Source organism: Cygnus atratus, chromosome 10 (assembly GCF_013377495.2).
Source record: "Cygnus atratus isolate AKBS03 ecotype Queensland, Australia chromosome 10, CAtr_DNAZoo_HiC_assembly, whole genome shotgun sequence".
NCBI lineage: Eukaryota > Metazoa > Chordata > Aves > Anseriformes > Anatidae > Cygnus > Cygnus atratus.
The window spans coordinates 5738321-5764666 of record NC_066371.1 but is presented as its reverse complement, the minus strand read 5'-3'; the positions used below and the strand labels follow the sequence as shown (position 1 = coordinate 5764666).

At 40.6% G+C, this 26346-nt stretch overlaps 1 protein-coding gene across 1 annotated transcript in view; it reads left to right on the top strand.

Moving 5' to 3' along the window:
- Positions 1 to 26346, top strand: part of TAFA1 (TAFA chemokine like family member 1) — a 317847-nt gene that overhangs the window by 271776 nt on the left and 19725 nt on the right. Inside the window, exon 15 of the mRNA XM_050712786.1 lies at positions 3250 to 3390. Coding sequence (XP_050568743.1) covers positions 3250 to 3390 — 141 coding nt within the window. The remainder of the gene's footprint in view (positions 1 to 3249; positions 3391 to 26346) is intronic.

Below are 26346 nucleotides of genomic sequence, written 5' to 3'. Positions count from 1 at the left end.
ACTGTAATCAGGAGTGTGTTTTTTTATTTTATTTAGCAGTCTCACTGTTTCCATTTGTATTTATCTGAGCATTATTATCTATTTCTATTTTGTGTGTGGCTTTTAAAAAGTGTAACATGTATGTGCAATGTTGTTAAAATATATTACAACAAAATTCAGTGCAGGTAATGCTGTCCAGTGATGGTTAATACGTAAAATGTGTTTTAATGGAAAAATCTGACCCTACGTAACAAATTTTCCTGGAAAACTGGGTGTGTAACACGCATAAATTTCTCCATGTGAGATGGAATTTTTCTTCTGTGTCAGCACTGTGAAGGGTCTTTTTATTATTGTGATTATTATTTTCATTACAGCTACAGTCAGCACAGTTTAAAGCTTCAGTTAATGTACTTAACCATCTAGTGGTCACAAAAGGAGGGTTTTTTTCATTGCTTTTATAGTTTTGTTATGTTTTGATGCTCCTAAGCATCTATACATTTTGAGTTAAATTCTTTATTGCTGCCACAACTTGAGTTTCCACATAAGAATTAAAGGTTTTATAAAGCTCATCAACTACAACCCATTATTTTGAATAGATAACCAAATGAGCAAGACTAGCTCATGTGGTTATTGCTACTCATACAGGAAATTAATAGAGAAAATGAAGCATTTAGCTTATTCACAGATATTTACCACACAGTATATGTAGTCTAAAATTAGAAATACTTATTACTGTGTACATTATCTTTATTGTCGAGTTTTCTATCAATAAAATCACAAATCTCTCTTCTCTTAGGACATGACCACAAGATGAATCAAACCAATGAGAATCTTTTTATTGCTTTCAATATGATTTGGATGGGGGAACAGGGAATTTAAGTGAAAAATTACTTCATAGAAAAACAAAGGCATTTGGGGCTGAGTTGATTGTCACAATTCCTCTTACTCCTGAGAGACAATTAAAAGACCTTTTGTCAGATGACAGCTTTCTGAATTGTTGGGATCTCTCTTCTGTGGTACCTATTGGCTTTCAAAAAACCTGTGTTAGCAGGCCAAATGCGCCTAATAAGTAATACATGAAGCAGCATTTCTCTCCAGATGAGTTGAATATTTACTGCAGTCAGTCTTGTCTCAAGCTTGCAGATGCATCGGTTCTTAACCTCGTGACCATGCAACCTAAGCTCATTTACCTTAATGGATATTCACCAGCTTTGATTCACTGACTCACCCTGGAAGGCCAGTGATTTGAAAACTTAATAATATAAAACATTTCCACACATTGTGAAGTATCTCTTCAATGGTAGTTGTCATGCAACTTAATATTGGGAGTACACTTTCAAGCAAAACGCCATTCCTATTTCATGGTAAGACCTGCCTGGATGGCATTTTGCCAGGCAATACCTGCCTGGATGGCCTGGATGGCCTCTTCAAGGCCTTCCAAGGCCCTGAAAGTCAAGAAAGAAAAAGCGGCCTCAACACAACCATTACAGATTTACTGTATGCAGTACTGGGTTTTACAGTACAGATGAGAGCTGAGACACAGCACCTGTAGGCAGGTGAGAAGGCAGGAGGAAAACATTTTCCTCAGCTCACAGCACCCTCGCTGGTGCCCTGGCTGTGAGGCTCTCTCAGAAGACAAAAAGCCTGCCTTGTCACTGTCTGCCTCCTGTCATGAAGTTGGTCAGGAGAGAGAGGATGTTTGATCTAGAGTGACTGACTGAGTGGATCACAGGCCACAAGGGTCTCTAAAAAGAGATCGATCATGTCTCCAACATAACCTTTGGACTGCATCTAGAGGCTATCTGGTCAGCCTTCCAGTCCCAGCATTTCCTCTCTTCTGCCTTGGCCTAGCAGAAGTTACTCTTGCTTTGCCTTGACAACATGCAGTCAAAGGAGATTCCTCCCCACCCTGCCTATCTACCCCAGCACTTCACTACAGATATACCACATTCCTAGAGTCACCAAGTAACGGGACTTGCTCCTGTGTGGAGAGAGGCCACTGGATTCCTCGACCTCTTCTGAAATCTTTGTTCACAGCCAGATGTGGACCAGTGTCTCCACACTGCTTATTCTCCTACCTGCCTGCAGGGTTGCAGAAGTGCTCAGAAGCTCTCAAAGCTGTTTCAAAAAGAAGAGTGAATGCCAAAGATAGGAATAATGCTCTTTATGCTATAGTAAAGGCAATGTAGATTTAGTATGTCATATTGACATAAAATAATAATGCTTTTCTAGGAAACCTTTGTACTTATCCTGCTCTTTAGTATGCTCTGTGTGATGTTTTCTACTAAGTTTAAACAAGTCCTGCCAAATTTATGCTGCAATTTCATAAAGTAGCCAAATATCTGTGGGGAACAGACTGGTGCTATTAAATGCTTGGCGATCATGAGCTAAATAGAATTTGAACTCAGGAATCAGCAAATTACTGGGCAGTGTATTAGCCCACTGTGGTGTCTCATCTTCTCTCACTACACTGCTGAGGTGAATGGCAATAGTACACGTGACACTTCATTTCTGTCATAGCATATGCCACAAATACCAGGTATTCATAAACCCTAAGGCACCACCTCTCTGTCTATCACTCCTTTGTGTTCTCCTCCCAATAAAACCATTGCAAATGTTTGTAAAGGACAATGAGGGAGAAGACTAATTAAGCCTGGTGACCTTGCACACAAAGGGAATGTTTTCTGCCTTAAAACTTCCAGTTTTGTGCGTGGGGTAGGAAATGGAAAGGCTGTTGCACCATGCAGTGATTTGGAGAGGCTGATTGCCATCCACTAAAGGATGAATACTGGCACAGAATCAAATATTTAGAGAAAAAGGTTATTTTTAGATGTATTCCCTTAACCCCTGTCCTTGTACAAGAGAATATTTTGGGGAAAGGGCTTCCAATAATACAAGTATAAAATCAGCCAAAAGTTATTGCACTTATGCATTCAACATAAACATCATGTTACCTATATTTGTGGTATATTTTTTTACGCCAAAAATTTACTGATGTCAGAGAAGTTTCTAATATATGACAAGCAAACAATATCTGCTCTAGAGGGATATTTATCTGCATTTTCTATTACAAGTGAAGTATAGCAGCACGTGCCTGTTCACACATAATGGGAGAAATAATGTTGTAATCCCAGCTGCACAGAAACTGTGCAGAGACACAGACAGTAGCATGCCCAGGTGCTTTGATTAGCCACTGCTATTCTTCCTAATCAGAGTGTCAATATTCTCTCTCTTTCCTTTTTTTTTTTTTTTTTTTTTTTTTCCTGCCAGAAGGAGGAACGTGTGAAGTTATAGCAGCACACAGATGCTGTAATAAGAATCGAATTGAGGAAAGATCACAAACAGTAAAATGCTCCTGTCTACCTGGGAAAGTGGCTGGGACTACAAGAAACAGACCTTCCTGTGTTGATGGCAAGTAGCTCCTCCTGTATATATGTGTCTGTATCTGTACCAACCAGTAAGCAGCTTTAAGTCTATAGAGTATGCACAGGAATTTTGTTGTGTTGTCTGTTTAATGAAACAGGAAAGCTATGCGCACAAGCATGTATTTGAACCACCTTGCCTGCTACTATAGCACATGGTACTATGCACATGGATCACGTCAAGATTGACTCTCAAAAATATGAGTATAGCACTCACGCAGCCACTCAGATCAGTATAACAGATTCTGTGTCAGGATTGAGCCCTTAATAAATAATTGGATGAAATTATCCCTTGCATCACTTCAAGAAGCCTCCTGGTGCCACATTAGTTTTGATCCATAAATATTTCAAAGGGCAACAGCCATTCATTTTGATTTAATTAGCCATTTGAAAAGTCAGTGGCAAAATAAATAAATAAATAAATGTCGTGGTCTTATTCTGTAATGAACATTACAGAAAGCTAGGAAAAAAACTCTGTCTTTTGAACTCACTGGTGTTGAATCTTGTCAGTCACAGGGATTTTTTTGCTGTAGCAAGAACACCAGGTTACTTGTATTTGGGATTCAATGCAGCACCCCAGGTCTAGCTCAACCGGGTGTCTTCCTCTCTGGGGCTCCCCTGCCACCCCTGCAAGGTGAAACCAGGCAGCAAGGGGGAGCCAGCTGTGGCTTGGATGTGCTTAGCACAATATGAATTGATTATGAATTGACAGGGAGTAAGTAGTGCCATCAGTTCCCCTTCCCAAACAAGCCACTGGGTGTTGAGGAATCCCTTTGTGCAGCAGCTTTGTGAAACAATTTTTTTTGTAAAAGTTCCTCGCTGCTCTTTATGGTAAATGTTTGGTGCCCAAAGTGAGACAGGAGAATTGTTGGGTATTGAGGACAGGAAGACCTTATAGACAAAGCTTGGAGGCTTGCACATTCAGTACTAAGAAGATGAAAAACAGGGAGTGCTTTTAAGAGATGAGAACCTAATGTTTTCACAGCAAGTATCCGTGGTGAGTATGTATTTGGCTTATATTTTAAAGACTGAAAGAAAATGTTGCATAATTTCAAAAATACTTTCAGAATTTTAAGTTATGAGGCAGTCATTTAAAGCTTGTTATGCTGGGAATGCTATTCTGCTTCTGAATTCATGACTAAAAATGTGCTATGAATGGACCTGTGAATGACTGCACTTTAATCCACATTCTGTCATTTTGTTACTGATTAGTTAACCCAATTAAAATATATATATATATATATTTCTGTTGAGCGCACTCATAAAACCGTAAGTGAAACCTACAGCGGATCTTAACCAAAGATCAACCGTACAAGCCTTGAAGAGTTTCATGTTCTTTAGCAGGTCATGAGAAACAGAGGCACCGGATAGAGCAGACACCATTAATTCAGATCTCATAATTCTGTTCAGAGGACAGGAGCTCCTGCTGTGTTAAGAAAAAAAGTCGGGTGCAGGTGTGGACCGGTGCCTAATTGCTCTGTCAGGATTACAATAAAAAGAAACATTTTTGTCTGGAATTTTGAAAGGAGTAAGGATAAAACAATGATTAATATAAAAGTGCAAAGCTAGTCCCATTGAAGTCACTGGTAAGACTCACAGTGACTTCAAAGCCTGAAAACGTGAACTACAAAGGAATGTCTTCCCCTTTCAAGTTTAGTTGTTGTAGTCAGACTATAGCTTCTTTTGTGGATGGCTGGTGAACAGTTCAAAAGCCCAATATGCTGCTTGTAAAAATTAATAGAACGGACATTTTCTTTGGCCTTTGTTTTATCCCAGACTTTGCTTTGTGACTTTTGACATACTGACCTGTTTTAAGTCAAAACTTTGACCTATTTGGCTCTTCTGTCCTTGCTAATGCAAAACTCCTGAAACTTCCCATGGGAGACTTGTGGATGTCAATACTTTAACTCACATAAAGGTTTGGGATTTGCTGTCTCTTTTGCACAGGACATTTTAAAATGTCATCTGCAACTTTTTACCTTCTTTACCTACATTAGTGAAAGGATTAAGACCTTTTTAACCATGGTGCATTTTACATTGCCTATGATTTCAAGCCACAATCTGTGATTAAGAAAGCTTGTTTGGGTCCAATACTTTAAAAATACAACAGGGATGTTCAGGTTACAGCAGTATACTCACAGCCAAACATGCCAACCACCTCTGAGGTGACAGAGACTGGGAGATACCATGTCAGCAGTCTCCTCCCATCTGTGGTTGATGGCTGCCTTGAGCCATCTCCACCTGATAGCTGTTTAGTTGTGTGTATTAAATAAAATAAAATAAAATAAAATAAAATAAAATAAAATAAAATAAAAATGAACCTCAGCCTAGCTCTATTTGTACCATTGGCCAAATTGTGACTTAATGGGATCAGAATCAAGTTCTTGATGCTTCCCAGTCCAATTGCATCAGAAAACACCTCATCAAGGCCAATGCTTTGACAGTTTGAGTTCATGTCACAGAGGAGGGACAGCATTCCCTGCGCTCCTACTAGCCACTGCTCCAGGACACAGCTGGGCTGTGTAGGAGGGAGAATACAATTATATGCCGTGGTCAGTGTAACCTTTTCAGTAAGTATCAGGGGTGACAAATGGCCCTTTTGTCTCTTATTGTGAAATCTCATTGTGGATAGCACACCATCGTAGTACATAAGACTCATAAATGTAGCCATCCCCCCTGAAAGCCAGGCCATGTGCATGGCAGGGACGGGACAGGAAGTTCCTGCCTGTCCCCACAAAGTGCTTCCTGCCAAGTCCCGCAAACTGTTCCTCTGGGGCCTCATATTAAAAAAGATAGAATGGGACTAAATTTCTAAATTATTCTTTGCTGTTTATTCTGTGATTCAGTAGATATTGTCCTAAAATCTGTCTGAATTGTGTAGTAACAGTGAGAGCAAAACAAAAGCCAAATTTCGCCATGAAACAGAGAAGCCAGCCTCTTGTTTCTCATCACCTCTTCTGTTGCACATTTACTTTCATGATTCCCTTCACTGCTCCAGAGTCTTTTTTTTTTCTTTTCTTTTCTTTTTTTTTTTTTTAGGGTTGTTTTGAACGCTCCCTTCCCTCTTCCTATTTATCTTGTGTGTCACTTGGCAGCAGCATATACCATGGGCATTAGTCTGCTCAGCTCTCTTTCATGTCTGTTATTATTTTCTCCATTTGCCCAAATACCTCTCTAGAGCAAGTCCCAGATGGATTCACTCAGTTTCTGTTGCAGCAGCATGGAATTGTCCCATTTTGGGGGGGGGGGGGGGGGGGTAAAAAGCTGTGCCAAGCATGTACAGAAGCTCCCCAGCCCTCCGCCTATGGAGCACATGGGACCTGTACAGCTGAGTATTAACAGTGCTGGTGGACATAGCCTGTGTGCTGGCTGGCTGAAGCTATCAGAGCAAGCCCGTGCTCTAATGTCCTGCCCATCGTCCCCCTGATGGCCATGGCCACCCAGGACTTGAGTTTGCAGCTCAGACCAGCATGCAGATCCCTTTAAGGCTGTGCTTTGATGGACCTGCTCTCTCTCACTTGGCTGTTACTGCAGATTCTTAGTGTGACACTCTATTTCTGCATGGTTTTCTTAGCTATACTTCTGAATTCATACCCTCCTTCACTTTACATACAAACAGCTTGTCTTCCTAATTTCAGAAACCCATGAATTTTACTCCTCCTGCAATGGTCTCTGTGGGTTTACGAGGGCACTCAGATGTCAGTGGGCACATACTGATGACCCTGTTAGGTGTCAGACCCATACCCTTTAGAAATTCTGTTCATCTCCATGCATAAAGATTAGGCAACGGCTCTAGTTGTTTTTTCCTTAATAAGTGAATCTTCTATTCTTCCACATAACACTAAAAGAATCTGCTAAAATGAAAAAGAAAAAAAAATCAGATATTTATCCCTTTTTAATAGATATTTGTCTTTCTCAATAATTTTTTTCACCTTTACCAGTACATCTTTTACATTAAGTGGGGCCAAGATTTTTCTCCATTGTTCATGAGTAACATGGAGGGATTCTTTATCTTGTTCATCATTTCTGCAGAGTTTTTTGTTTCTGCACCATCTTCCTTCTTGGTATGCAGAGCACTGAACACAGGCAAACCCCAATGAAAAAATGTGGCTTTTAAATGCCTTTAAAATCACTGTTTGAAGCTTTTCTAGATGCACTCAGCATATTCTTAAAATACATAAATGTTTATTCAGTGAAGGATTTGCATTCAGAAAAGATCAACAAAAATTTGTTTTTATTTTGATTTTGCTTTGTTACAACCCAGGACACTTTCTTAAAATACATGGCTGCAGGCTGCTTGAGGTTTGGTGGTTCTGCTAGAACTTGGCATCGTGTGGGGTTTGATAACTTCAGGCAGACTTTAAAATAACTTTGTTATGACAGTATCAAATGTAAAGGTTAGACCGACACTGTCATATTTGGGTCAGGACTGTAATGTCCACCCCTCATTCTTCATTGATCTAATCTTCATTAAAAATTGAAGTCACCTTTCTGAATGGATTAAGATTTTCTTCTGCGGTGTGAATAAAGCTGGCTGTTTGGACTAGAGAGCAACAATGAGCAAGTTGCAGCCATGAATTGATTAGTACACTTTTGTCTTTTTGGTGGGTTTTGTTGTTGTTGTTCTTGTTGTAGTTTTTTGGTGGTGGTGGTGGTGGTGGTGGGTTTTTTTGATTCTTTATGGGCTGTCTACACATGACTTGCAGTTTTCTTCAGTTGCTTCCATTAGGAAAACAGTCTCATGGCCACTTTTTCTTTTTTGTTGTTGGTGGGTGTTTTTTTCTTTTGGAAACAGTTCATTTTGGTACTCAGTATACCCGACATGAATGTTTGAGCATACACAGGAGTCACCACGTTTTCTACACTCTCACTGAAAATTCTCCTGTTTGGAAGTCTCCCATCCTCTTTCTAGATACACCTCTGCTTTCTACCACACTTTGCAGTGGCTGCACACATTCCTTCCGGGAGACCAGTAAACGGGCCTGGTCACAAAGAGCGAGTGTGAAGAAAATGGGAGTGGAGGCCAAGTAAACCCCTGGGATTCCTAGTCACTGTTAACGGAAAAGCTCTAGTAATAATTTCTCAACTCTAATATTTTATATGATTGATCTAGAAATGTAATAATAATACAAGATATTTATAATCTTAATACCGTCACTTTTACACAGTGAATAATATGCATGGTACCATATCATTTACAGTGGTATTGGGCCATTCTGTGCAGTCAGTAGGTGGCTATTCCCATGTGTTCTTCAAGAACTTTGAATAATACATATTTGTTCATCTATACTGAAGTTTACTGTGTTATGGTTAATGATGCTCTCAGACACACGTTTTTGTAGTGCTTGAATTTCTTCTCTTCAGTCTTCTTCCAGTCTCTTTCAAGCTCTCTCAGAGGCAATCTCAGTATTTCTTATACAATTATCTGTGAAATTGATTGGACCGTGGGGTATGGAATAACAAAAAAGCACATGCACTGGCTTTTGAAATTGTTCAAGAAGGAACCATCATACAGGTTGTGTATGTTGCCAAGGATTTTAGGAAATGTGGCGTTTTTAACACTGGTCAAAGCCAATGAGAAAGAAGGAAGGTGTTACTGAAACTTTTCCTAGTTGCTGTGCATTATCTCTCCCTATAAATTATTCCCATAAGAAACATCTCTGCTAAGGTCTGAGATGATCCCAGTCCATGTTGTCAGCAGATACAGGATTTGAACTGTTAGCTCTCAGGCAGCAGGACTAGTGTGCTAACTCTCCATGCCTGCTGCTGGCCTGTTTTATATGAGCCATGCATCAGGGAAAAGGGAAATCACTCACTGATACAGAACAATAAAATGAAATGAATCCAATATTTCCCATTCTGCCAGACTGGCTTTGGATCACATCAAGTTTCAAATCATTCCGTAATGTATGAAATATTCACATGCATGTACATACTTCAGATTTCTATTAGTTTGAGGATTATCCATCACTAGCCAACACACAGCCCTGTGATTTTACATCAGACTTTGTCTGGACAGTGCTAGCAAACTGAACACAAGTCCTAATGACTCTTGGGAGCACCGTGACTTTTAGTACATCTCTGGGCCAGCACCACACAACTCTCCAGACATGCTACTGATAGTACTGCATGTTATTTTTCCCCTGTGCAATAATGGGAGCAGGGAGAGGACAGCTTTCATCAGCACTTGCTCCTTTTGCTGGCATTTGCCCTCCTTGCTGTCACCCAGGGCCTGCAAATGAAAAGGTCGTGGCTGGTAGGTCACTGCTTGGGCAGGCGGTAATTGCAGCCACGCTGTTGACAAGAGCTAATTTATTTTATTTTTAAATTATGGATAAGATGCCGACTGTGGAGTGAGCATTCATAATTAAAAAGCACTGTGCTCCTGTGGAAGCAGAGGTGCAGTTCATCCCCTTGGGGGGACTTGAGCAGGCTCTCAGCCTGTGCATCCTCCTGTGGCGCTCCTGCTGCCCCAGCTTGCGCTGGACAAGAAGGGCATGGGATGTTAAGAAACTCTTCAGCTCTCCTTGGAGTGGAAGCCAGGTTCAAGCTCTGCAGAGTCAAATGAAAGACTTACATTGACTTTGGGTCAGCTCCTTAGCAAAGACTTTGTTAGATATAATCCTGTATCTATCAGCACTTACATCAAGTGAAAACAGTTCACCATCACAAAGCCAATAGCTTGCTATTTATCTTATGTGTACGTTAGGAGGTATCACCAAAAAGCTTTTTTTTTTTTTTCCACTCTGTGAAAATACTTTCAATCAATTCTTATTTCTTGAAGAAAGAAGGGGAAAAAGATGTCTTTTGCAACTGAAGGAGTCAGCTTCTCATCCCTCTAGCTGTGCTTCAGCCTAGATAAGAGGAGATCTCAGGGTCCCATATTATTAATGCACTGTCTGTATGAATAACGAGCAGGCTTGGTGAATTATTTCACACTCCTGGGAAAATCTATAGCCCTGTCCTTCTGCAGCACCACTGGAGCTGAGCAGGAGACTCGTATTTTCTGATTTGGTGAATTCAGATGACTTCATTTGTAAAGAGGAGAAAAATGTATCTGTTCCCTACTGACACCCATTTAGTAAGCTCAAAAAAAAAAAATCATATCACATGTACTATTAAGGAGAGGGAGAAGCCTAACTTTCTACTGGAATATTTCCAGACTTTGTTTTTGTCCCAAAACACGTCTTCTTGAAGCGCCCTTGCAGCCACTCTGAAATTATAGCCAGGCCCCGGGAGGTGCTGAGCTGACTCCAGTGTTGGAGCCTCTTGGTTTCCTGAGCCCAGCCCACTAGTGAGCATCCAGGGAGAGCAGAGTGGGCACGCTTCTCCCTGAACAAGCATATGTGCAAAGCACATATGTATATATCCATGTCTGTATGGCTTTGTATACCTGTGCACACTGTGTAGGGTCATCCTGCCACAGATGACCCACCAAAGCACCCGGTGCTGTGCAGAAGTGTAGGTATATGTTCCCAGTGGTTGACATACGCTATGGGAGGGTATTCAAGGGTCAAATTGGAGCCAATAAGAACCAAAATCTGTAGTGAGGGCGCTGAGCTACGCCTTCCCCATTTCTGCATTGTTTGTGCTGCCTGCAAACCTCCACGGGGTACCAGGGAGAAGCAGACAGATGATCGCATCTTTCTGGTGTGAAGACGGTGCAGCTAATGAGATCATCTGACTAGGGGCTTATGTGAGTACATCTTCATCTCCGCTATAATTTATCTCCCTACCTATGTCTTATATTTCTTTCTTTTCCAATTGACATTGTGGTTTCCCGCGTAGCAAAGCAAGCACACTTTTTAATATCCAGCCCGGAGAAGAGCTGACTAATCCACCCCTGAAGTGCAGAACACTCGCTTCAATCCCAATGAATTTTTCCACAGGAAAAACATTTTCTTTTTCTATTTTTTTTTTAAGAGGGAAAAAAAAACATCAGCCGTGGCAGCATCTGCGTGAGGGGCGGTCGTTTTTCCATGCTCCATCTGACAGGTCTCAGTGCCGACACAGAGGGAGGAAAGCCAACCAAGGTGTACAACCAGCAGCTTTACGGTGAAATTAGAGACCGGCACAGCCACGTAGCAGTGTGAAGACACACAGGAACATATAATTACTTCACCTCCATACAGAGGAAAGTAACATTTCTCTAAAATACTTCTCATAAGCCAGCTAGAGGCTAAATGGAAAAGCAGTGGGAGTTTTCTAGTCTTCCAGGTAGCATTAAGTGTTAATCACAGCACTGGAAAGAGCCCAGCGAGGGGTTTTGGAGGCAGAGAGCGCAGGCATGGAGGGCCACGGGCACCATAGGGAAAAAGAAGCACAAGCTGGGTGGGAAAAGAGCCTAAATGAGAGAAAATTCTCTCACAGGGGCTAAGCCACAGGCAGGGCCATGCAGGTGAGCCCCATGAGATCAGGTAGTGAAAAATTGAGTGTGCTGCCTGGCCAAGCACAGAGAACAACTGAGAGAAGGGCTTTTTGCAACTTTTTCATATCGGCTTCTACATGGGCCAGCCTGGATGAGCCCAGGACAGGGCAGCAGCCCCCTCTCACCTCTATGCAAGTCTATGGATAGAACATATGGCCAAAACAAAATCTTCAGTGATGCTGAGGGATGTTCCACTTGCAGCAAGCAGGCATCCAAACAGTGGCCAAGAGGAGCTTAGAGAAACATTGAGGTCGAGTAAGCATCTGCAGTATATCCCCTTGCACGAAATCTTGATAATTTGTCTTTGCCAGGAAGGGCCATATTGCTCAATGGCTAATTCTGCACAGGCTCACATCTTTTTTGCATCAGATACTGTATTTTCGGTGCGCCAGGGCTATGAAATGCAGCTTGTCTACAGGCATCTCTAATGTGGTATAGAAATACGTGATCAGAGTATTGCAGAGCATGAAGTCTTTTCTTTTCTTTCACAGCTACCTTGTGTCTCTAAACAAGGAGCTAGTTCATGAGGCTTGAATGTGTTTTGTAGGATTAGGATATGAACACAAAAGAAATGGATGATTAAGTAAAAATGGAAAACCCAGCTACACAGTGTGCTCTCTTTAAATTAAGGAACAAGAACCCGAAGCTATTGCACACTGCAATTTTAAAGAGACAATGACCAAATCCTTGTAAGAAGAATACGAATCATTAATTCTTTTTATTCATTCAGTGAAATCAAATAAGAGTCACTAATTGAGCCCCGGGACTGTCCATTGTGTTAAACTACATGAGTTAATCCGGCCACTGCAACTAAAGGTGGACAAGTTAACAAGTGTTCAATTGATTTCAGAGAATTGATTATCCATAAAATTGATCACGCAAGTGTTTCCTGTTGCTTCTTTCAGAGCATAGCCAGGTAGCTATAGGACCCAAACCCCTTGGAGTCTGTCTGCCCATAGCTGGTTCTGAGTGATTTTCATGCATTAACATTGCAGAATTGCCTTACATGTAGGATCAAGTAAGTACACTGCAAGCAAGGGGTTTATTTCAAATCTCAGCCTTTATGCCAAGGAAGTCTATTATTCAGCATGTACATACCCTGCAGATTTTGAAACAGGTCTCTATACCTACATGTCAGAAAGCAGTTTGCTAATCCTGTGGCTCAAAGAAGGCATTATTCCTCTTTGGTAGCTAAGTGTTTCTGTAGACCACTGAGTTTACTGCAATAACTGCTCAAGATTAAAGAAGCACAAGTGCTGATGCAGAATGGCAAAATTCAATAATATTTTTAAAGTGCTGCCTTTCCCTTTTGAAACTATCATGCAAAAGATAGCAGTGTGGAAAGGAGCTGTACTCCACAGATTTAAGCATTCTGTCCTGTCATTAGTACATAAAAGCTATTCTGCAAGCAGATGGATTGTTTATAATACATGGTCTTGTGTAATCATTTCCTTTTGATTACAATTCCTAGGCAGCAAGCATACAGCAGGGTTTTCAGGATGCATGGGCATGGTCAGTACGTATTTTTTTATCTATCTTCCTAATGTGCCCAGGACTCACAAACAGCAAGGTGAAACATCAGCACAAGCCATCACTCTGCAATGAAACTGAGAAGCAAATGACACTGTCCTAACTGAGCACAATGGCAAATCTTGCATTAACTCAAATGAGAGTAGAAAACATATCTCTACATTGGCTTTATTATTAGAAAATGTCCTCTTCTTTTTCTTAAAAACCCTCTGCAAAGTACCATCAAATATGATTGTATTTAATGTAGTTATGCAAATATCAAATTAACCCTATTTCCTTTGAAAATTCCTTTCTCTCCTCTTGAAAATTGCTATGTGGATGAACACATTTTAAAACAAGAGCACCTGTTGTCCCTGATAAATAAATAGATAAGTACATAAATAAAAGCCCATTAGGGTAATGAACACTTACATCACATTGGTGAGATTATTATCTGGGGACACAGATACCTGTTGCTCAGAGCAAGACGGGAAAGGAGGGTGACCAGTGCTTTGAACCAAAGAGCACAGGAATGAAGCAGTGAAGGAGAAAATCTGAACACTTTCAGACAGGTTATGTTTCCTCTGGGATTCAGCTTAGTAGCAAAGGCCTGGCCTCATTATTGCACTGGTGCTATTCATTTCTCTTGTTTGTCTGTATATTGTGATGAATTTGGTTCATCCGAATGTCAGGCAGGGAATCAGGTGAGGAATTTGTGGCGGAGCTGGAGAAGTGTAATGCTTTTCCGTCACATGGCCCTTTCCTGGGATGGATGTGTGGTTCTGGGCACTCAGCTCCAAGAAAGGAGATGGATTGTCTTGGGGCCCAGGTGCAGAGAAAGGCTGGGGCTGCTCAGGAGAACAGGCAGCCTCTGCTGAGAGAAAAGAGCTGCAGGGCATCAAAGCAAAAGATGAAGGAGCAAGAACAGGAAAGGCAAAGTAAACAATGGAGGATTTAATAGATATAAACTCTCTATAGTAAAATGTAGGTTGGAAATTAAAAGAACAGTTCTAACTATTGGAGGAGGTTGGTAACAGCTTCCCTGTAGGAATGCCAGATAGTTTGGGAGGCTTACAGAGTGTTTTGCCATATCCACAAAGGCAAACAGATTATTGTTTGATAAAAGCCACCATGGCATACTGGCGAAGAATGGATGTACCACAGACAGATATAACTCAGGAAAAAGAGCCATAGAGCAGACTCATAAGAATTCATTCATCTGTTAGATACCTAATTGCATATATCTTTTCTCTTTAATATAGGAAGAATTGACTAACTTTGACAAAAAAAAAAAAAAAAGAAATCACAGTTTTCGGGCAGCTGTAGTTTATATCAAATAAAGGGTGAAGTCTGGGGGGGCTTGTGTGATGGTTTTTGAAATGCAATCTTTGAAAACAAAAATGTTTTGTCAATGTTGTGACTTTCGCAGTAAAAGAAAAGAGGACAAAATTGCCAAGCAGATATATGGAAAAGTTTCATCCCATTTTGAAGCCTTTACTTACAGTTTGACTTTATTTGATACAGTAATTTTTTATTGTTTGGTTGGCCAACATTGATTTCTTTTATCCATTTATTTTCAATACCATGCTGATAAACCACTTTTAGCAGTGAAACAGATTAATTTTCCATTGTTAAGCACTGACTTAGATTTTTTTAATCTATTCTATTTGTCAGTGATGGCAGAACTGCACTTCCCTGGATGAGCAATAATGAGGCAGTATTGCAGAATCCATTTCTACTAATCCTCTAAAACAGTGCTTGCAAGTTCTATGTGGTCATTGTGAAAAACAGCACTTGCACACACAACTTAAGTAAATAACGGCCTTACTCTCTGGTTTGCATTCTTCAAATGATCCCTGGTGCCCATAAATGAGAATCCTAACAAAAAGTATTGGCTTGAACTTGCAGATTTCCCAGCTGAGCTTGCTCATTAACACACAGCGGGATGGAAACTATGACCAGAAGTGATCTGTGATTACAGTGGATATGGTCTAAATATGTTGTGTACAGTCAGGATTGGTAAATAAAATGAGTAGGGGAGAATTCAAAATCCCTGAAATTTAAATGTAATTACATGCCACCCAGATCTGTGATTTAGCGTTGCCTGCTACTGAAAGCATTTTGAAAACTCATACAGTTTCATAATAAAAAGAATAAATGGACAACACAGATTAGAAGCTTACACTCTGAATGTGGCGACCCTTATGGACAGGTCTTCAGTGAAAACAACTGCGCATGTGCCTTGTGTTGAATCAGTACACTTCTGAAGTAATCACAAACACTTATTTGTAACAAACTTTGGGTTAGACCTTTTCTGTGTGACCCACTTAAATTTTAAACTCATTATTTACGGTAAGCATAGCCACGCTCTTCATGCATTTTGCATATTCAGTTTTCAAGCCAAAATAGGGGAGCTGCATTGGCTTCAGTGCTCCCAGCAGGTAATCGGCCTCCTGCAACACCAAACCTTATGTCGCCAGCAGTAATGGGCTGAAATAATCAGAGCCTTATAAGGAATGTGTCTGCCCAGTTCCTATTAAAATTAATGGGGACTAGGCATTCATTCCCTTTAGGCATCTTTGAAAATATCAGCCAAACCGTGCTGGTAAGTATTAACCTTTAGGAAGTTAGTGTTGGCAGCCTCCTGCTGCCCTGCACTCATTTCCCAAATCAGTCGCTCTGATGAGGTGTGAGCCCTGCATGGGAGCCTCCTGCCTAGCTTCAATAAGACCAGGTCTGGGAGCAGCTGTGGGCACCTCACACCTGGGGGCTCTTCTGGCTCAGTAGAGCCTGGGGAGGCTGAAGGCAAAGCGTGAGGTTGGTGAGTTGCTTGTACCACCAGCAGTCTGAGCTGAGTGTGAATTTCTTTTCCTGGTCTTCAATGGTGAGGAATCTGGTCCCACAAAGGCAAGTAGAAGTGGTGTGAAATACCTACCCTGGCTCTGTATGTGATGCAATATAGAAATCTGGGGCAGAAATGCTAATAATATTACAACCTAGTAGTTAAAATAAACATATTTGGTGCAGAAAATACCTGCATGTGAATGCCTTTATATATTAAACCCAGTAAGGAGCTTTTACCCTGCTGATTTAAACTTCTTTAATTAGGGTTTTTTTTCCCTTTCCTCTCTATATTTATAAAGAAAAACAGTCTGGCATTTAAAAAGAAAATGGAGATTAGAATTACTTATTATTGGATTACTGTTAAACCAATAGAAATAGCAGTAGAAATTCTTGCTTTTAAGCATCCCCAAGGTCTCAGGTCTAATCCATACAGATGACCTGTAAGGAAGCAATGTTACAGGAATAAATGGGCTATGGTTTAGATGGGAGGATTTCAGCCCAGCTAACAAACTCTCAGTAGCGCATGCCTGAAATGCTACCATAGTAGCTGGAGAGCAGACTGTCCCCTTTTTGAAAATTTTCACCCAATAGTGCTAAAATAACCAAAGAATAATGAACACGCTCAGTGAGCAGATTGTTTGTGGACAGAAAATACATTCCTAAATCAAATAAATTGCTAACTGTGAAGCATTTGCTAGGTTCTGCTTTACATGCTGTGAGATAAGAAGCAAATATAACACACTGATCTCTCTTACTGGCTCGTGCTAAAAATGCAAGGTAATACATAGGCTTTCTTGATTTCGTAGAAATCCTGTAAAAACCAACTGGATCTTAATGACCTGTTACACTGCACCTTCACCACCGTTACGAATACATGGTTTTTGGTAGACATCTATGCCATTTTGAGAAAGTACTAATTGCATTTTCCTGGATTTTTATCTTGATGTTCTTACTTTTTTTACTTTCCTAAATGTAACAGTCTAGTAGCCATGGACCTGGAGGAAATGGGTAGCCAGGAACGTCTGTGGTGCTGGCAGATCTCAGAAGAAGCAAAAGGGCCAGCCGGAGCCCTTCCTGGCTCTGCTGAGTCCACAGGTTTTGAGCAGAGTTATGGGCAAGGCTTACTGCAGTACCCCTGTGCTCAGGATGTGCATCGTGAGCTTGTTCTGCTAGCTTTTCATGAAATATTAGGTATCACTAAATGTAGCTTTCCACAGAATATAAATCAGCTATGTAAGAGTAGCGTCCTGCTTGTACAACATATTTCGATTGTCTGCCCTTATATTCACTCACTTCGTGGCATAGTACAGTATATCAAAGAATGTAGATGATGCTGCTGCTTCCTACCACATTTTTCAGCTAAAATGACAGGTGCCTGGAATTATTATAGCATTTTTTGTTTGTTTTGTCACTACGAAAACAGCACCATAGATGCTGAGAGGTTCTTGCCAGGCTTTGCAAAGACCAAGGGGGCTATGCTTGTATTCCTAAATCCAACAAGGGACCCTAATCTACTGGTTTATGCCACTGAACAAGGCAGGCATCCTGCAAGGGCAGGAGCACAGGTTTTGTGAAGTGGAAAAATTGGGCTGTGGGCAACACAGGAGTGAAGAGAGGTTATGGTGCAGGGTGGGAACACGCCTGCTGTGTTAGGTAATGCTGGAAACAGTAAATAACCCCAAACGTTTGGATTTATTTTTCTTTCTAACAAATGTCACTGTGCAGTATCTAAATATATTAAAGCCATGCACTGTTCAGATAACTGTTACTGTTTCTTTGAAGGATGAGATAACATCTAGCATGGGGGAATGTAAGGGAAAGGCAGAGCCACAGGGTCCTGTTCTACGCTCAGTTTTGGGAAATGCTAAGGCAAAAGAAAATATTCCAACAGCCTGCTTTCCGTTCCTATCCAAAAATACTCTTCCTTCCAATTTTTCTAGGGTGTCAAAATAAATGAAAATGTTTCATAGTGATTAATGGTGTGCTGGTTACACAGTGAATGCTGCTAGGGATACAGCCGATCACAGAAGACGATATTTTCAGAAAGCCTCATCATGTTTTGTTTTGACTTTATGCTGACATGTTGAATTTTGGCAAAAAAGTGATGAAATTCAGCCAGCTACATAGGCATGCATGTGGGCACATAGACACACACGTGGAGAGAGAGAGATGACTGATGATTCTGCTCCTGGAAGGAAATCTCTCTCCAAAGAAAAGCTCCATTGCTTGACACTTGCTGGACTGTTGCTCATCATTTGCTCCAGGGTGGTGTGGTTCAGGGCTTAGCTCTGCAGGACAGGACTGCAGGAGCATCCCTGTGGTCACCAAGGCCACCCAATTTTGTGTGGCACTGTGGGAACCAGCAGCCCCTGCAGGGAAGGTAATGACAGCTGGAGGCTTGTCTGCCCCTCACCCAGCCTCTGAGCACCCCCTCAAATGCCACCTTTGGGAACAAAAGGAGGTGCTAAACGCCAGCCCACCCGTTTTCTTTAGGAAATTGTGTTGGTGAATTAATAAGTGCTTGCAGGGTTTTGGAGAGAGGTCCATAGAACCACCATCCTGATGTCAATCAACTCAGAACTTCTTTTAGGTTTTCCATAGAGCTTGTTATGCATTAAGTCTACACTATGGTTATTCGCCTGGAGACCTTAATCGTTATGTACAGAAAGAACAACTACAGCACAATACTGTTTCTTTCACTACTATTGATCTTTAGTTTCACACTTCAATTTTGCTCTCCAGATTAAGGTGTTTTGTTGTGGTTTTTTGTTGTTGTTGTTTGTTTGGCTTTGTGTTGTTTTGTTGTTGTTGTTTCACATTGCTCTGTGTGTGAGCTGTTTAAAACATGCTTGAGATTTCAATTTTGAGAGGTTTATGCAAGGCTAAGGTTGTTGCTTATCTAATATTTTTGTCAAAGTCCAAGCTCTGAGTTGTAAATGTCAATTTAGTTTTAAGCTGTTTTTTCACCACTACAGTGAATAATCCCATTTTAAATTATTTTATGTTTTTTATTATTATTATTTATGTTTTGTTTACAAGTTAGCTGCTTGTCATTATAATAATTTTAGTGAAAGCGACAGTGGAGGAACCAAGCCTCACAGCAATAGATTGTTATCCAATGTAACGTATTGATCAGGTCAGGCAGTAAATTAACAGGAGCAGAACACCATTAAATTTTGAACTTAATTGCCTTCTACTCTTAATTTCTATTGGATGTAATCAATAGGTGCCAGAGGAAAGTTAAGACTTACTTAGCAAGCCACTATTTCCTGCAGCATAATGGAAAACTACTGTTTCATCCTCTAGTTGATGCAAATAATTTGCAGTTCAAGTGTGGCCACTTAAGCATTTTATCAAAGACTCACTTTTAGTTCTGTCTTGATTAATCTTCATCCCTGCCAGAAAGAAATGTGATTTAGTGACGCAATCTGTTTTAGTTTAGCTGTCTCTTTGGTCTTTACACTTAACGCTGGTGTAGCAGCAATGCTGTCTCCCTCCAGGACCTCTCCATCCTGTTTTCCTGTTCTAGTCGTGCCCAAACAGAGTGTATTCAGGCTGCTGTTCCCAGAACAGTAGCTTTAAACGTCACTGCCTTTTCCAAGGAAATGCAATGTCACAGCCAGTAGAAATGGAGACCATAGCCTTGTTCTCTACTTTTCTTCTTAGATCTTCTACTAGCTCATTTGGGCAAGTTGCTCGCTTCTTCCATTTTTTTTTCTGCCTGTAAAAACACTAATGTAGTTGCCTTCACCAAGGTCTGATGTCAAACTGACATGTTGCACTCCTTTCTAGGACTCCCTGTGCTGATGATAAGCCTAGTTCTGATCTCCAGCCTACTGCTCAGTTTGTTGCTCCTTGCATCTCACGTTTCTCTCTCCGGTAATAATTCACATACTTAGTTGTTGCTTTTTTCTTTTTACTTGCTGTTGACTTTTAAGTATTGCTTATCCTGCTGTAATCTAAAACCAGTTCCTTATAAATCAATACCTCAATGCTATTACTATATTACACCTCTTTAAACACTCTATTACTTTTTCTTTTGCTAATAAAATGCTGCAAAGAAAACGCTGTATTTCAGGTAGCCTTCTGACAAAGCTGTATGCCCTCTAGAATCACAGGGACATGAAAAAGCCATTGAATGTGGGATAGACATCCAATGCAAATTAGGGGTTTGTTGCAAACTTTGGTGAGCCTTGGAAGCTGTATTACTGAATATGTAGAATAAAGTAGACCTAGGTAAGCATACCTCATGTTTTACAATAGTGTCAGTTCTGTGCCAGTTGTGCTATTCCATATTTATAACTTTATCTTGGCATTAGACAATTCACTTTCAAGCTAATAGGAGTTTTCCAGGAGTGTCAATTCAGGTTCTTGACGAGAAATGAGCACAGCCCTTTCTGCACAGCTTTACAGCAGAAATAGCAGTTAGAGTAGAGAAGAGTCTACTTGAGATTTTTATGAAGTGGTGCATAATGATGGATCACCAAATTGAAATTTCTATGAAGGTCTGCCCTTTTCTAAGAGAGCTGATCTATACACCCTCTGGAAACTAAATATCTTCGGGGAGTGGCGAGTTGCCCAAAATAGAGTTAATGCATCCAGCAAGCTTTGCTCTGATATCCTATCTTGCATCTCTCCACAGTTCTCTCCATTATGAAATGTAGGTAGTGGGTATTTTACCATAAGCATCTTTGATTGTATTCAAGTCCAATATATTTGGAAAAAAAAAAATACTACTTGCTGTCTGTGCAAATTTAAAACCTCCCAAAACATCAAAAGAGCTGAATATGAGTTTACCTTTTGGACAATTATTCCTTGTCACCTTATGTTGGTTAGCAGGGAATTCATCACAGGGGAGAAGAAAATTAATTCCTTGTAACAATCAGGAGGCTTTTATTGTGCTTCCAATAATATATTTTCTAAGGGAGGGCAAAGTTTGGTGCTGAAACCATACCACCATTGGCCTGGTGCAGTGAACAGGACTCCCTCTGCAGAGGGATGACTTGTTGGTCTGTGTTTACAGGCCAGCAATTGTGCAAGACTCCTAGTCCCAGCTTCCAGAAGAGGCTGAAGTTCTCCCGTTTCAGGTCATTCAGAAGTTGTGCCTACATCTCTCATCCTCACCTTATGAGCAGGCAGACAGAAGAGTTGGTGTTGTGCCTACAGCATACTTAGGGAACTGAATCACAAAGTACACGTTCACGCAGAAGCCTGTGACCTAGAAGGGAATTGTACATAGTGTTAATTGAGAATCTCTGGCCAGGACAGTGTCAGCAATTATAATAGCATTCGCCATTTCCTGTGGAGAGGAGTTCTTTTTGTGTTCACCCTTCTGCCAAGAAAAGGATAAAATCTCTCATTTGTCACTGAGGAGAATCACCAAGTCTTGTCCAAATTGTGCTGTTTCCAAGGCACCAGATTAATCTCTCTGATATCCCTTTGACATTTTTTTCTAGACTAGCACATAGCCGAATTTCTTCTTTCATGATCAACTGGTATGAAGGACAGCTAACTCACATGATAGTCTTTCACCACTACCTGCTACACTGAAAAACCCTACAGGAATGATTCAGTACACATGTACTCCCCACAGAGCAGAGATTTGCTGTGCTTTGGGGCAGAATTTCGCCCCTGACTTGCTTCATAAGAAGCCTCTGGAGGAGACACCTGAAGCAGCTGACACTACCCCCCTGGAAAAGCAGCAAAGAGAGGCAGCTGAGATGATGTTTTGATGCTCTGTCTGATCATCTTTTGAAGCTGCCCTGACTTCTTCTGAGCATCTTGAAAGGGAAGGATCTTCCTGCACCATACAGCAGCCTATCTCAGACCAAAATTTGGCATGATTTTTTTAGGTATTTGCAATGATTCCCAACTGCTCTGGAATGAGATGTGGATAAAAAGACATTCATGGTAAGGTTGATAAGTATGGTTTGGTTCAGTTGAAGTTCCCCCTCTGGCTTGCTGTCATCTCAGAAGCCTTGTGAACAATAGGTTGTAATAGGTATACACACCAGCAATGGCAGATAACGTAGAAAGTCTCAGATATGCCAATGAATTAGGATCAAATGGAGCAAACTAATTCTCAATCATACCTAGTCACCACTGAAAAGATGATGATAGAAGGAGACAGAATCAAAATTAGCAGGATAACAGATTGCGTTTCTGGTTAGGAAGAAGTCCTGCATTATGAAATGCTGGTGGATTTAATGTTAATTCTATCCTTGTTTGTCATGCACATTGTAAAGTGTGTTAGCAGTCATCGCATGCTAGTTGAATCAAGGCAGTGAGGTTTTGGTATTTTTAGAGTACTTTGTTTTATAGCTTAGAGCCTTGGCTGAAGTCCATCTGCTAATATAGAAGATTCACTGTCAGGCTGGGAACTGCAGTTGTTGCTGTTCTCTCTATACTCCACGGTGTCTGCAGGAGGATCGGGATTGAAGCTGTGAATTTTTCTCATGATCCCCAAATCCAAAATCATATTTGTGTAATTTTTGTCCCTATAAAGTTATCCACTGCTTGCAACTAGCTTTCCTCAGAAATGGTCAGACAAGACATATGGAATGCAGGCTTCCTGTATGCAGATAGTATAAAAGATCTAGACAAGACAGTAACTCTACTTATGACCAAAATGGGGGTGCAGCTCTTAGAGGTCAGAGCACAGTTAGTGTTTCAGGTGAAGAATGCATTATTTGCATAACTCTTCAAACCGAACGTGTTGAATGTATACATTAGTCTTTTTCAACTCCACCTTGTTATTCAGTCTAAAGAGTTTAAGAGTTTTTCAATGGCACGCTGGTGGAGTTTCTCAAAATATTGTTACTGGCAGATATTACGTGCGTCAGCTGGAGGGAAGCTTCAGCTTCTGAGGGGAGTTTTGTGATCCTACCAGGGAAATGAAGCTGCAAAGGTGTGTTCCTACTGCCCAACTCATTCAATGCCCTGAAAAAGAGGGGAAAAATGGTGTAGAAAAAAAAAAAAAAAAACCATATTGTATATATCTAATGCATTTCACAGCTATGTGATTGCCAAGGTTGTTGTTTCCCTCCATCCTATATTGTTGCCTCAGGTGTATGTAGAAAGAGGCTCTTCGCAATCACACTGAAGATGGGTGGGGATTTGTGGGTGTGACAGACTGCTGAAGAAAGCCCCAGAGTATGTAATACACTAGGAAGTATTAATGACGATGCAGAAAAAGCCTGTTCCATTCTCTCTTTACCCTAAACTAGGTATTTAGGACCTCACTGTCACAGACTGAGGACTTAGTGAGTTACCTAAATCCCATAATTGGCCACCTAAATCACTTGCCCTCAGTGATTTTCTAAATTAAGAATTTAAAACAAAGAGCACTAACAAATGTACAATTTGTTTTCTCAAATTTTCTCCATTTGAAAGCAATAACAAATACAATGACTTTAAAAGTAAGTTTATGTAACTCTCTATCTTTTGGACAATTTCCTTCCAAACAGTGATAATAAATGTACATGTGAACATTTAGAGCTCTCTCTTGGGTCCCATTTTTTAGCCTTGGAAAAATCCTTTTTTATAGCTATATAAAAGGTTATGACCATTCCTAAACAATTCATGAGTGCCTTTTTATTCCACTGCCCACAGAAAGATCGCCCCTAATCTCTCTCTCCAGCAAATAGGACACAAATATAACACAATATTTCTCCTAGACAGAGGATAGTTGATACCCTTCCTGCCCATGTCCTTTGGAGCAGCTTGTACAATCCCTAACAGTCCAGGGATGGGAATATACTTTTGCTTTCACCTTGGTGGAACTTTACCATGTCAAGGCAGAGCTTGGGAAGTGCTTTGAAATCCTTGCAGAGGTGGTGATAAAAAGATATTGGAAACTGCTGTGGTGTAGTGATGTGCTGACTTTGCTGTGCCATCAGCCTCCTCATTACTACCAAAGCATTGGCAGGTCCAAAGCTGTCCTAATTTGACTATTTCTACAACGCTTTTAAATGAACAATTGATGATGCTGTTTGACTAATTCGTTTATATTAAAATATAAAATCCTGCAGCAGCCACTAAAGAAGACACTTCTTTGCAGAAGGCATTCTGCATTTCCCTGGCCCTGCAAGGCAGAGCTTGAAGGTCTCCCCAGGAGCTCCCAGTGCAGAACTGAAGCCTCAGATGCTCCCTGGCCATGAACTGAGCCCGTGAATGTACAATGACTGAATATTCATTTTGTCCATTCTCCAAAAAAAAAAAAAAAGTGTAATTTAAAGTACAAGAATAGCTCCATTCATAAGCCACAATGTGAGACAAGTATCTGTCACCAATGTCGTATCTACGTTTCTTAATAAGAAGCGAACAAAGCCAATATATTAATACATATAAAAATAAGGAAAAAGATATACAGAAAGAGAAATTACCTTTTTGTCATGAAGTGATGTGGGTTGATTATAAGCATAGGTATTATTTCTCTTTGTTCGCTTCATTGTGCAGTCTGGGAGAATAGGGGAGCCGTGTGCACCTGCTGTATGACTGGATGAAATTAGGGTTTCAACATTCGGAACAGCAGATACTTAGGGTAAAACTTTCCCCTGATTTGAGATGAACTATTCATCACACACGTAGCTGCCATTAATCTTACATGCAGAGCCAGGCTTCTCATATTTCAGAATCTTTGGAGAGGCAGCTTTTTAATCTATATTTGGTTCTTTTTTTCCCCCTCTGAGATTGGTTTCTCTTTGCATATAATGCTGTAGTAGTTTCAATTTAAACAGAAACCTGAAATAAAATAGTTGAATATGAAACCTTGGCAGAGAGAAAAGAAACAATTATCTTGAAACTCTTTTTTTAAGAGGTAAAAATCTTCAATGACAACACGGCTGACTGATAAAATTGACATGTATTTTAACTTCTGTTTCAAGCAACAGATTATCTTAATCACAACAAGAGGGCATGTACTCCTGGATGGGGCCATAAACTCAATCTCAGTAGTAATTCTCTGTGCGATTCATCTTGATAAAACGCAGCACCCTGAAGTACCCAAACTGCAGTGGCTGGAGCCAGGTAGACAAGAAGCAAAGGCAGAGGCTGCGCAGCATCTCCTGGCGGCTGGCTCTCCTCTCCTCCCACACCAGCCCATGGAAAAGGCAGACCTAGAGCTGCTCTTGGGAGCCTAGATAGGAAAATGGAAGAAAAGGAAAGGAAAATGTCAGGGAAAACAGGAGGCAAAAATGGAAGCGAGAGTAGCAACTTGGGGTGGGGGTTTAATATCTAAGCTTATTCTCATAAATATGTGAACTACAACAGCTGTAGGTTACTACCTATTTCTATCAAAAGTTTCTGGTAAGCAAGAGCAATATTGTAAGTCATTTGCATAACCCTTCGGGCTCTTGAGATGATGATATAGCTGTCTGTTGCTTACTTTGTAGGTCATTTATACAGCACATATTCTAAACCCTTCTCCTCAAGATCTCAGAAAGGATTTTGTTGGAATCCCAAACTACTTGCCATTTTGCAGATCTGGATCTGGACACACAACATTATGAATTCAGCAAAGCGTGTCAATAATGGGAACTGTTTCTCCTACCAGATAGCCTTGGGAAGGTACTGGGAACTGTTCAGACACTTGTGGGTATTTACATGTGTGCATGCATCTACCAGGCACACACATACCAAAACACTCAAATACACGTGTCAATTTTACCATTAAGCACTTGCATTTCTTTGCTCCACCATTTCTTCTTAGTTTGCTTAATTTAGCATAGATTTCCTACGTAAGTCTTGCAACTAGTCAATTACTGAATTCCTTTTCAAAGGAAGAAAAAAATGAAGATTACAAACCTCATCAAAGTAGCATAAATCACCATATCTTCACCACGGGAGGATCTGACCTGCTAACAGTAGTTTCTTTCTTCTTTATAGAGGTAATTATTCTATTAAAATTAATAGTAAAATGAATACTGCTGTGACTGAATTATATGGGATAAGCATGAATTGCTGTGATCTGTTCTGCTATGAATTAGTAGTTATTGTGTGCCCAATGAAATTTGCATACTTTCCTCTCCTTCCCTGGTATCAGCCTTGGTTTACTCGCTAAAGCTCTCTCCAGTGTTGCAGCTGGAGGTTGCTGGTGCTTTACACTGGCACAGCAAAGAGGAGGTGTTTGTAGAACAAAGTACCTTTGGTTTTAAGAGACCAGAA